At 45.9% G+C, this 12,445-nt stretch overlaps 1 protein-coding gene across 1 annotated transcript; it reads left to right on the forward strand.

Moving 5' to 3' along the window:
• The first annotated feature begins 332 nt into the window (after window positions 1-332).
• On the forward strand, window positions 333-3,986 carry LOC104012051 (uncharacterized). The gene is made up of 4 exons (XM_009464392.2): window positions 333-458; window positions 629-661; window positions 2,830-2,964; window positions 3,307-3,986. Exons 1-4 carry the CDS (start codon window positions 333-335, stop codon window positions 3,397-3,399), a joined length of 387 nt encoding a protein of 128 aa, XP_009462667.1. The 3' UTR covers window positions 3,400-3,986.
• Window positions 3,987-12,445: the final 8,459 nt, after the last annotated feature.

A 12,445-nucleotide genomic window follows, 5' to 3' on the forward strand; every position in this document is an offset into this window, starting at 1 on the left:
AAGCTGCAATTTCTAGAGAAGTGCCGTGGAGACAACAACTGCTTGGTCATGCTTTGGGTCGTTCTATGTTTTACTGATTTGAAAATTGAAAGGCCACGTCCTTATATCTCTATTACCTACTTCTGCGGAAATGCTGATTGGGTAAGGAGTGTGCCCCAAGGTTAAACACCAAATTTACTGTAATCTTTCTCTTCCAGAAAGTCTCAACAAGTGGCCTTTTTTCTATCAATCAGTTTCAAAAATCAACCTAATCTGTTTCCTTGTAGAGAGACCATAAAATGGTAGAGGACTGGTCCAGAAGCACTTACACGTTCTCTGAGCACATCAGGAGGATGAAGACCCATCTCTACCTTCTTTTGCTGGCTGCCGGTATCTCTGCTGCTCCCCAGATGAGCAGCATGGCTGAATTACTGACATTATTACAGCAAATGTATGAGTCAATGACAAAGGACATTCAGGTAAGTTCAATTTCCACTTTACTAATCTAGAATTTGATATACTGAATCCTCTTGTTCTTGAATATTTAACTTTTTTTGAAAGTCAAACAATCTATTTAAGTGACATTTTATTTTTGTTAGTGTTAATGAAGATGATATTTGAAAGGCTTAATTAATATATTATTTTTCAGAATCTGAGGATTGAAACTCCAGACAATATACATGTAAGTAAAACTCCCTTTTTAAAATAAAATTAACTCTTTCACAAATTTAGTCATTGGAAATTGAGATAGTTTTACAATTGTTATGTGCTAAAATACTCTATTTGTGTTTAAGAACAATGACTTTAAATGTAGCTATTATAAGGTATAAAATATTATTAAATATATTACATGTTATTGTAAGATATAAAATGTTATTAAAAACAATCAAATGTGGAGTCAAAGAAAAATATGCTGTGATATAAAAGTAGCCAAGGACAGTAAATACTCTTGTTCTATGTTTTTGTAAATCTCCTGCAGAACACACACATACACACACACAGATTTTCTGAATCAGCTTTTTAAACGAAGGACAGTTAAAGAAGAAAAAACAAACTCATTCACATTTCTTGCTTGTCCATCTGCAAAAATACTTCTTTTCAGTCTACTTCATTTAGTCTACTTTTAGAAATGGCTTTTTATACCTTTACCATCAGTAAGGGGATTAAACCGTTGTATTACCACATCTTGTCTGAAGGATGGTGTTAATGCACCAAGAACAAGACACCAACTACCATGTGTCCATGAATGAGGTCTGTCTTAAAGATCAAACTCCCCTTTATGCATTTGTCATCTTCTTTTGCATCAGCAATAAATTCCTCCTCTTCCCTCTCGGTGTAAAGGGTCTTTTCTTTGCAAGCTGACTTTGAATAACTTCCTCCTGATGCAGACACTGTGCATCAACTGGAAAATTGTTTTCAACAAGAGATCACAGCCTAGCACAGAGCTCTTCAATTAATATCATGGCCAGATTGCTATTTGTGGGAATGCTGAGTCATTAATTCATTCCAGGTGCAAAATAGTTCACATTTGTGCCATAAGCTAGCTAGTAGGGTTTTTTTTGCTGGCAAATCCAGCACATTCCTTTTAAATTAGGTGTAAAGTTCCCAGCTCTGTCACTTCTTTAGAACCCATCTGGAAGGGCTCTCTTCCCAGGCTGGGGCTTGGGCTGGGTTTAACCCTGAGTTTTTAATAACGAAAAGAGACTCAGCTTGTCCCTTTCCCTGCTGAGGTCCCCAGCAGCGGCACTGCAGCCCACCGCACCAGTGCCCGGCTCTCCTCCAGGGAGAAGAGCTGCCTCGCTCTCACCTGTGCTTCAGATACAGAGATGACGGAGAATTTTCCAGTGTCTTTGTGTTTGTTGTTCGTCAGCGGCAGAAGCAAGCAGCTTCCCAAGCAAGGTTGTGGGAAAAAATGATCTTCCTCATCATGCAGCATCCAGGAATGACTAACAGAAGACCACACATTTGTCAGGAACGTCATGGGCATGATGCTGGCCTTCAGCAGCTGCCTGCATTTCCTCCGGCCTTCGTTGATTAGTTTTTGCTGCATTTTTCATCACTTTCTTCTCCCATTACACTTCTCTCCCATCTGTTCCTGCCGCTGATGGAAGTGTCCTCTTCTTCTTTCCTTCTCTGAGAGTTTAGCTGATCAAAACAACCCCACGCTACAAGTGCAATCGTCATCACTCTTTGCTCTGCTTCCGCCCCGTATCCGCTCTAGCCCTTCTGGCCACCTTGCCTAGACCATAAGGTCTCAGAGACAAATGCCAGGAACCGCTTTGTAGAAGAGGACCAGCACACCCAGTGCTTGGCCACCCTCAGAATGGGGCAAGGCAAACGGGGCTGTGAGATGAGAGTGTGACCGTTGTCCCCATCTCTTCCGGCATGCAGATGTCAGCTGTCGCAGAGGTTAATGTTTGGAGTAGTTTTATTTCTCTTGTGTTCAGACAGTTCGAGCTTCTGGAGCAGAAAGCATCTCGCATCCCAACTGAAGACATAAACCAGAATTATCTGCTGACATGAGCAGATGTAAGAAATCAAACTGGTCTTCAGACGGCTGCAGAAGAGACAAGGCTAAGTCTTTAGATAATTATATGCCTCATCTGGACATTACGAAACATACGCAAGCAGAAACTATCATCTGCCAGGTTTCTGTCTGCAGAGTAAATAAATGTGTACATCAGTTAAGCATGTTTGCCTAAGGCATTTGCAAATATAAGTCCAAAAGTCAGTAACAATTTATTTGCCACCCAGGCAGCTGGACATAACTCAAGATGATTTTTAATAAACTTATTGTAGTTCATGGTTACAAATACTTGTATCTCAGTTTTGCTGTTTCTTCCATCTTAGGATGTGAATTGTATCAACACAATCTTTGAAGGAACGGAACAGCTGAAAACTAATCCAGCTATGAAAAAATTCAGTGTTTTTTTCCAAAAATTTGAAAGACTGAAGCAATCACTCACGCCAAGCCTGGCAAAAGAGGTAGGAATTTCTCTCTTGTCTATCAGAGATCATGCAGCAGAGATGTAATAAAATGTGATCCATAATTCATAACTAAGCCCTTATGTCTATGAGAGAGAATAATTTTTGTACTCATTTGTGTTGAGTACATGGAAGAGGAAATCCTGGCATTATTTCACATTTCTGCCCTTCCATTGCTCTAGTCCTCAGCTTGACCCACCTCTAAAATAAGGATTCATATGTGTGATCAGCATATTTAAGGTTTAAGGAAAATCATATAATTTATAAAATTATTTCAAGATGAAAAAGCTCTACATAATGGTTAAATATTAAGTAATTTAATTTTCTTGATTAACTTTTCAGGGGAGATGTGATACAGAAAGAAGGAATGCAACAATATTCATAGAAAAGCTGATGACATTCATCCGAAAAGCTTCAAAAAATGCAAGAGCATAGAATTATAAGTTTCTAGAATTACTGTAAATTTAAATGAGCAGTAAAATGTTTATTTGTTAGAAGTACTCTTCCTTTGTGTTAAAACGTGGCAGGGCACATATTCCATTTCAGTGGTACTGTACTGGGTTGCGTTTGGCAGGTAATCTCTGAAAGTATCGACGGTGAAATGTCAGTCATATTTCTAGATGAAAATTTAAATGCTTGATAAAGCAAATAGTGCAGGGTATTATGGAAGGATCTGATTAGACATAAAACTTTTGGGTTTCTCATGAAAAGGTCAAGTTAATTTCGGAACAGTCACAGCAAGAATGAATATAGATGGATGCGAGCAAAAGCAGCTGGTTCACATTATGTGTCTTATCTAACCATTGCCTAGCCCTGTGGGTTTCGCACACTGTGCCATAAACAGAGTGATATATCAAGGTGTGCTATGAATATATTTCCTTTGCCTTTCTTTAAGACCAGGGTGGACCAGTGTCGGATGGGACAGCATGCACTCTAGCAATACGGGTCGGGGATCTATATCTTTTCAGGTTTAAGGTCGCATGTCTGCTGGCAAGTTTTGCTGGTATTGCATAATCTCAGCAGAATGGGTGTTATCCTCGATATCATGTCTAGAAGAGCAAGAACCTGTGTACAGACCATTAAACCAGTACACAACTGATGCTACTGAAATAGGTGATTGAGCTCAGGGAACCGATATGGCTATGCTAGGAAAATCTCAATGTTGTGGTATCTATCTACAGTAAAGAGGATTAATCAATATAATTGTATGAGCAAAACTTTTCTAGCACAGAGCTGGCTTTGCCACTGCTTTGAAGCCAGATGCAGATGAACTGCAAAAGTCATATTCACACAATATTCCACCTCTTAAGCTCTGCCTAAGCTTAAATATATATATGTATATCACTTATCAGCAAGGTGTACAAGAACGTTGCGCTCCCGCGTAGAGGATCACCTTGCTTTGGTATGCTTAGCACTCTGCCCAAAATCTTTCACGAGCACTGAGAAACACATCCTGAGATTTTCCTCTACCTGCAGCTTTGGTAAATCAGTGACAAAATTTGACAACTACAGATTTGTAAGGATCTGGGCATATGCCACTTAGAGAATTAATGTTTTTTCTAAAGCTAATGGTGATGATAGAAGTGTTTAGATCAATATGAATTTATTTCTATGGTGTCAATTAAATTATATGACATTTTATAGATATATGTATTTTGGAGAAAATATTTATTCTGTATTTTTACTACTTTTAATAAAGTGAATAAATGTTTGTCTCTGCCTTTTTTCCCCCACAAATTTCTTCCAAGCTGTTTTCACACTTGAGCAAATCTAGTTATTGCAAAATCTCCGATGGCCAAGGAAATTAGACCCTTGAGGTGAGTGAGCAAGTGTATTGCTAGAAGCTATTTCTAACGATGCACAAATTAAAAACTAGAGAGACCATTAAGGTGCACACCTCTGTGATGGAGCTGAGCTTGCACCTTTGGTTTTGCTTTAACAGAGCTGTTGAGGAGCCCCTGCTAGAACACAGACTGATGGGCCATGGACACCTAAGTGGCTGGTCATAGAAAATCTTACTGGTTTCTCTCCCTCCTTTTCAACAATTAAAATAGAAGGAGAGAAAATCGAATTGGCAGTCTAACTGCAGAACCTGCTCCAGGCGGCGGCAATGTCTGAGGCTCAAAGCTGAACAGTTTTTCAGCACTTATTCTCAGATGCAGACACCTGCCAGCGTCTGAACAAGCATCCCACATACAGATTGTCCGACTCAGCCTGAGTAACTCCAAGCAATGGGGATAAACATGCTGCAAACAGAGGAAAAAACAGCTGCTGAGGTTCCTAAGGTACAATAAATACCTTTTGAATAAATAAGCAAGCATGTCCTCAGACCTGCAACAGAAATTACAGCCCTTGCCATTCACAAATAAATACTTGCCAAGACAGTACCTTTGGTGGAAAATGCTTTCACTCTCCTCCTGGAAGCTGGAGGCTGCCACAATGAGCGCATCCCCAGAGCTGTCCCGATCCGCACCTCCGGAGCCCCCAGCTAAGCAGAACCCCCACCAAGACCAAAACACCACAGCTGACCTCTATTGCTCTCATAGCTCAAAATGAAATCCCCATCTGCATAACCCCCAGACGATAGCTCTGCACCTTGCAGTCTGCTGATTAAAAAGGCTAGAAATAGGATGTTGTAATGAAGAACACTTAATAAAGCAGGGAAGGCAGAAGCTGGATGCTGGCCGTAGGTTCCTCCTGTGCTAATTGCACGTCACCCAGAACAAGTGCGGGCTTCCCCAGCCCTACAGAGGATTTTAGGTACCCAGCTACAATCAGCACTCCAAGCAGGCAGAGAAAAATAATACCAATTAGAAATTACTAGGAAAACAAACAAACAAACAAAAGATTTCCCAGCATTTCAGTCTGAATTGGGATAAGACAAAATATCTAAATATTTTACATGAACAAAAACTAAGGAAAGATCTGATTCAAAGGGTCAGCATCTTTCCTTGCAGGCTAAGCTCAGCTCTCCCGAACAACGACTCCCACCAGACCCGAGAGGACCCTCCATCAGCATTTTATCAACTTCTGTGCCCTGCTCCTGTTTTTCCCCCTTTGCCCGATCTCTGGAGCAGGCAGCCCTGCAGGCAGCGGGGGGCCGGGGCAGGCAGCGGGGGGCCGGGGCAGGCAGCCAGCACCACAGGCTCGCTGTGCCCTCCCGCATTACGGCTGGGATGCCCATGCTACATGAATCTGCATTTATTTCTTTCGTTTTGGGCTGTGTCCAGCCTGGGGCATGAGCTCGCATTGCTGGGTGTCCCTGTGGAAGCTGCAGGTGCTGAAAAATAATTTATCCTTACTTTTTTTTACTTCTTTTTGCAAATTATTCCATAGTCTCTTTTAGCTTGCACAATGGTGATTCTGCCTTTTATCTGCCAGGTGACCACCTGGATGCCATTTGGAGACAGTTTCAGCCTTCTGAAGATGCTTTCTAGCTTTGAATGCTCTCCCCTGCCCTGCTGTGTAGTTTTTCTGGATTTCTTTCATATTTTCTCAAGATATTTTGATAGGTGATATGCATTTGTACACCGACTTCAAAATGTACGTTGTTAAACAGCTTCCTGACCGCCTGCAAAAATTTGGGCACAAGCAGATGAAAGAAATGTTTCTGATGCTTGTATTAGAAGTATCAGCTCCTAGAAAGCACAGTAGCTTGGAAAATCTTAAACATCAAAACAGGCTTTACAGAAAAGCTGAAATCGGGGGAGTCTTTGGCACGTTCATCCTCCTTCAGCTCTGCAGACAGGACAAAGCCACTCCAAAATTTCCAGCCAAAGCAGCTTTCTCAGGTAACACAGCTGCAGACTTGTAGGGTGGGACTGTCCTTAACCACAGCCCTAAAATCCCTCTTAGCTGGCAGCTTGGATTAGTAGACCTAGCAATTTCACCTCTGCAAGAGCAGCTACAAACCTGGTTAGCAGCTATCACAGTTGTGGGCGATGCATCTCATCCCAGAAAACCCTTGTGTCAGGTGCCTCAAATGAACCTGCCTCTTGTGTTCATTTCTGCTTCTCAATCAGAATAAAACCAGATTTTATAATAACTTAAAAAAAAAAAAATCAACTTTCTGTGAACCTGAAATCTAGTTTTCATTTTCAGCTCAGACTCCTTAATTCTTGCAAGCTATTTCCGAGCTCAGGGCAGCAAAAGTGGGCAATCCCATCTGCCGCTGCAGGTTGGTTTGCAAAACAGCCTGAAATACAGTGCTCTGGTACGCAGCCCAACTCCAGCAGAGCGCGGAGGAGGCGGGACACCGATAATACTGTCACTCCATAACACTGGTGCCAGGTATATTTAAAAACCCGATATGACCCTGGCATTGGTCTATCTTCATCCCAAATTTCATTCATCACCACAAGAAAGGCTCCGATTTCAGCTGGAGAACACAAAAGGAGAGCTCTAGAGAAACGTTCGGGCTGCTTTATGGGTTTCCTCTAGCTCACTGGATGATGCTTGCATTTTTTGCTATAAATGTCCCAGTGTAAATTAATTCTTTATAAAAAGTTTTAAATACAGGAGAAAGGAATGAGAAGCAAATTGAGAAGAGATTTTTAGTACGAGGTGGTTTCCTCCAGTGTCCTTCTAACTAAAGAAAAAGCTTCTTGCAAAACTTACCGATTTTGACATTGTAAAAAAAGAGGCTGAGTGACTGAGCAAGGCACTTGTAGTCACAGTGTTTCCGAGTGTTTGATTTCATTTGTTCTGAATTTCCTGGGTCTGACACGTCCTGATACAACGTGTCACCAATACAACTCCTTTTTCGGGTGCATCCCCGGAGACCCTCGATGAAGCACGGGTGAGAGTCCTGTGATACCAGAGCAAATATGCAGAAGTAAAACATGCTCTTGTCACATCAATACTGATTTTCCCAGTGTTTTCAAGTGTTATCATCCAACTTTTATGAAGGAAAAATACAGTTTTTCACAGTACAGCTCCATAAGATGAGGGGAGCAGCCACAGTTGCTGGTAAAATAAGGATTATTCAGCAAAATTATTCATAAATTATTTGTGCAGGCATTGATTTATAAGACTTTTTACTCCCCCTGCCTGTAATTCAGGGTCCAAAACACAGCAGCTAGAGCAGCCTCCCATAAAGGAGCAGCAGAAGGGCGTCCGGGCGGCTGACAGCAGGTGGCAACCGGAGACCAGAAATGCAAGATGCACAGTGCTCGACGAGTAAGCTTTTGAGCAGGAAAAAGTCACAGACAGGGATTTCCTTCTGATGTGCACAGAGTCGGTGCTGTTTATAGAAAATGAGTGATGACGCCTGGCTGCCCTCCAGCGCGGATGGGGCTGGGGACGAGGCTCGGTCTCTGTCCCTGGGGCGAAGCTTTGTGTGGCTCAAAGCATTGCGGGGCACCCGCTGCCCGTCCTCGGCAGGGACCCCCCTCCTGGCTGCACCCCAGGGTGAACCCCTCCTGCTGGCAGCCCACCAGGTCACCCATTTCTGGGCTGTCTGCGTGAGACACGACTCCAAAACACACCTCCCTCTCCCGCGCTGCCTCAGGAGCCAGCCTTTTTCCTGAGATGGGCTTTGAACGACAAGCCGGCTACTGAGGGTACAGAAGACCCAAACCCAGACCCTCCAACCCTGCCTCTCCTCCTGCCCTGGCAATCCCCGTGCCCCGCCGCAGGCTGTCCCCCTGGTCAGCGCATTGCGATACAACCCAGGGATGCCAGCACCGGCGAGCGAATGCCGCTGTCTTCAACGGCTTCTCCTGTTTCAGCAGCATGCCTTCCCCTCGACATCTCCTGCCCTGCAGACTGAATCCAAGGCTCTCCCCACTCCCAGGTCCGGCTTGGGCTTCACACAGCTGCTGTGCTCCCCCCTGGGCTGCCGTGCCCCCCATATTCGGAGCTGTGACCCCTCCATATAACGGGGGAGATGGTGCTGGCCCCGGCACTCACCCCCACGCAGGGTTTGCTGGGAGGTGCGAGCAGTGAACCGACCTCAAGGTGCTGGAAGGCACCCGGCAACCCATGATGTCCTTGGGATATGGTGGATAAACATCATCCCCTGGCAGCTGGGGCATCTCTGGAGCAATGCCAGGCGTGAGCATTATCCAGCAGGCAAAGATTTGTCTTTCCACCAATACCTGTCCTATGGATGCAACCACTTGCCACCTCAGGGAACAGACTGGAAGAGGCTGCCAGCATCCCTGGACACCGGCTCATCCGGGCATAGGGATCCTTGGGTATCCCGGACTCTCTGGGAAAGACAGGAGGTGGGAGGCTGTGCGCTGGCACCCCAGGCAGGAGCTGAACAGGAGCAGCCCCTGCGGGCACAGCCGCATGAGAGCCAGCCCCTTCCCATGGGTGCTTGTTTTCCACCTGTGCAGCCAATATGGGAGCAGAGACACACGCACGGCTCCGGGACACTGTCGCCGGGGGTCGGGGCTGATGGCGAGCTGGAGTCCTCTGGCCCCACGTCAGCACAGGCAACACTCGCCCAGGAACACAGAGAGCGGTCAAGCAAACAGCCAGGGTCAACCACCCACCCAGGAGAGTCGGACTGGATACCTGCGTGGGACGTGTCGGAGAGAAAAGGGTCAGTGCTGAAACAGGAACATGTGCGTGCTGGGCTGTCAAAGCCACGCGTTCCCTGGAGCTCACCAAAACCCTTCCAAAGCGTTTCCATAATGCAAATGCCTGCTGACACCCAACAACAAACCTTCAAGTGCTTTGCAAGAGGGTACATAGACCTGAACGTTTGTAGCATAGGTGGGACCACAGCACATCCAGCCGCACACAGCTCCTCTGTCTGACCCTGCAGCGCCGGGTCCCGCACCTTGCCCACGAAGCAGCAGCAGCAGCGCTGGGCAGCCCTGGCACCGGAGAGCCACCACCTAAGCCAAGGCAAGGCTGGGCTTTAATCCCACAAAGGCATTTCTGAAGAGCTGAACCGTGTCAAAAAGCAGCAAATTGGCAGAACGAAAAGGCAGCACAGCTACAGCCTCAAAAAGCAAAAGGTGGTTTCTGAGTAGTACTCCAGAGGATGTATAGACAGCCCAGCAAAACGTCAAGCACAGCACAAGAAAACCTCCAGAAGAAGCTCCTAATGACACTGGCTCTTTGAATATGTTAGGTTTTTCCATATTGTTATTATTTTCCACATTATTTATTATCACTGAATGAGATCATGTTGAGAGATCTGACTGCACTGGATGCCATGCCAGCACAGGAGACTGTTCTTGCCACATTTTCACATAGCTGTCATGCTTGGTTTTCTTCCTGCTACTTCTTAGTCAACTAAATGTTCCTGCAAGATGGGTAAACGCTGTTACAGCCCTGCCCCTGACTGCAGGCGGAGCAACAAACCCGCAGGGACCTCCGAGCAGAAGCTGGCAGAGCATTTGGATGTGCCGGCTTGGTCTCCCCGGCTCTGGCCGCTCCTGCCTCCGTGACGAAGCATTTTCATCAGGGCGGGCTGAGATGGTCCTCGGCGGGATGTCTGGGCATGTCCCGAGGGCTCAGCCCAGCAGTTATGTTTGTTAGAACTAAGAAGAAAAGGTAAAGGAAGAAAAAAAGTTTCTTCTCTCATTTACCTATATTTTCATTCTGTGAAAGAATGACACCGTTATCAAAGGATAATTAAAGGAGCACCTTTAATGCAACAGCCCCATTTCACAGCGATTCTGATTTCTGAGATGAGCCAAAGTTCCTGTTCGGCACATCGCCACAGCAATTGCTGCCTTCCCCAGCCCACCTGGTGCCAACGCCACCGGGCCAAAACCGCAGCGGCCCCGGAGGAGGGCAGTCCCGGGGGATGCGAGCTGCCGGGTTCATCCGTATGAACCTTTTGCCTCAGGTTTAACTGGAGCAGGAAGGATGCGTCAGCCAAAAATATAAAGTCGTTGACTAGAAAACAAGTGGGCATTAGCATAACAACTATAACCCCTCAGTACAACCACAGCATAAAAGTTAAATATACACATGTGAATACTTACCGTAAAGATGCCAGGTCAGATTTGACTGGGTTCAGTGGGAGCCTTTCAGAAGGGCTGGAAAGGTGGAGAAAAGGAAAGGCCTTACCAGCCTCTGCCTTTACACAGCTATGGAAAACACCATGGGAACAGCGACAAGAAACGAATATGCGAAGAACTGAAAAGGTCAGGATAAAACTACCTGCGGCAAAGAAAACGTACCACTCCCCAGCGCTTACATGAGTTGAGCAGGACAAGCTCAGTATCACCAAAAAAAAGGAACTTTTTAACTTTAAAGCTGCTCCACCTGGCAAGCGGTCTGCTAGTCATTCTGCCCCCAAAATACCACCTCAGTTACCTGCCCCCCAACCCACCTGGATCCTTTTTCAGATGTAAACAGTTCCAGCTGTATTTTAAATATTCACTTTGACTTTATATAGAAAGTTCAAAATAATAATCTTTTCTAGGACGCCCAGGAAAAATCAGCATATACTTAATGTAAAACAACATTCTTTTACTTTAATTAACCTTTTAATACTTTGCTTTTATACTTTATTGACCCTGGTAAGCATATATTATTCATTTCCAGAGAGTAATTTTATATTTCTTATTATTATTGTCATCATTATTATTTCTACTGCAGATACAGAAGTTGTCTATAAGAATCATGATTTCAGAAGCCCTGCGTGCCTTGGAAAGGGTGGAGAGGGGTCAGTTAATCACAGTCTCTGCCAGCAGGGACCTGGGCTGACCGAATACAGCTTGCTCCGAGCGGGCAGCATACCTGCACTGCCTTCCCTGCCTGACACCAGGGCAGGAGCATCCCTTCTCGCGGCCCCAGCACATCTCCCCTTCAGCTTGGTCCTGCCGAGCTAACCCACGGGCGCGGGGGTCTGCAAGCCCCAGGCAGGACCTGTGTTCTTCAATGGTGGGGACCTCAGCCGTCAGCCCTTGCTCAGGAGCCTGTGTCACCTCCCTGCCGTCCCAGGGCAGCCCTGCAAAGGGGGGACGGAGAAAGCACCTCCGCGACGGGTCAAACACGGCGGCCGACCACTCCAACCCGCCTGAAAGTCAGCTGGTGTTCTGCAGAAGTTGGGCTCCTCACTGCTCGTTCCAGAACTCAATTAACCGGCAAAAGTCAAACCTCCAGGACGCGTCCCGTGAGTATCGCAGTGTCGTGACATGGGCTACGTGGAGCCGTGAATCTGGCGGAAGGCTGCAATCTCCAGACAGTGAACCAGCAAAATGGGTCTCAAACTGCCAAGAGGGGTTTCTGGGGAAGACGGAGCGCAGCAGGTACCGCGGCGCGTCAGGGTGCCGGTGATTTGGAGGAGGAGGGTGCGGGGCTGGGGAGGGCAGTGCCAGCCGGGTCCCACGGGACCGGTGTGGGGGAGTCAACCCGCACACACAGGCTCGGTCTATAAAGCTTTTTACCAGCATCTTTATTTTGGGGGAACTTGCAAGACCCCCCCGCAGCATTGCTCTGGCCAGAAAGCTCCGTGCAGAGAAACAAGTGAAAATGTTCAACATTTTCTTAGCGCGTCTCCTGGCCGCAG

Source organism: Nipponia nippon, unplaced genomic scaffold (genome assembly GCF_047370975.1).
Source record: "Nipponia nippon isolate SJK-2023a ecotype South Korea unplaced genomic scaffold, ASM4737097v1 scaffold_17, whole genome shotgun sequence".
NCBI classification, from domain to species: Eukaryota; Metazoa; Chordata; class Aves; order Pelecaniformes; family Threskiornithidae; genus Nipponia; species Nipponia nippon.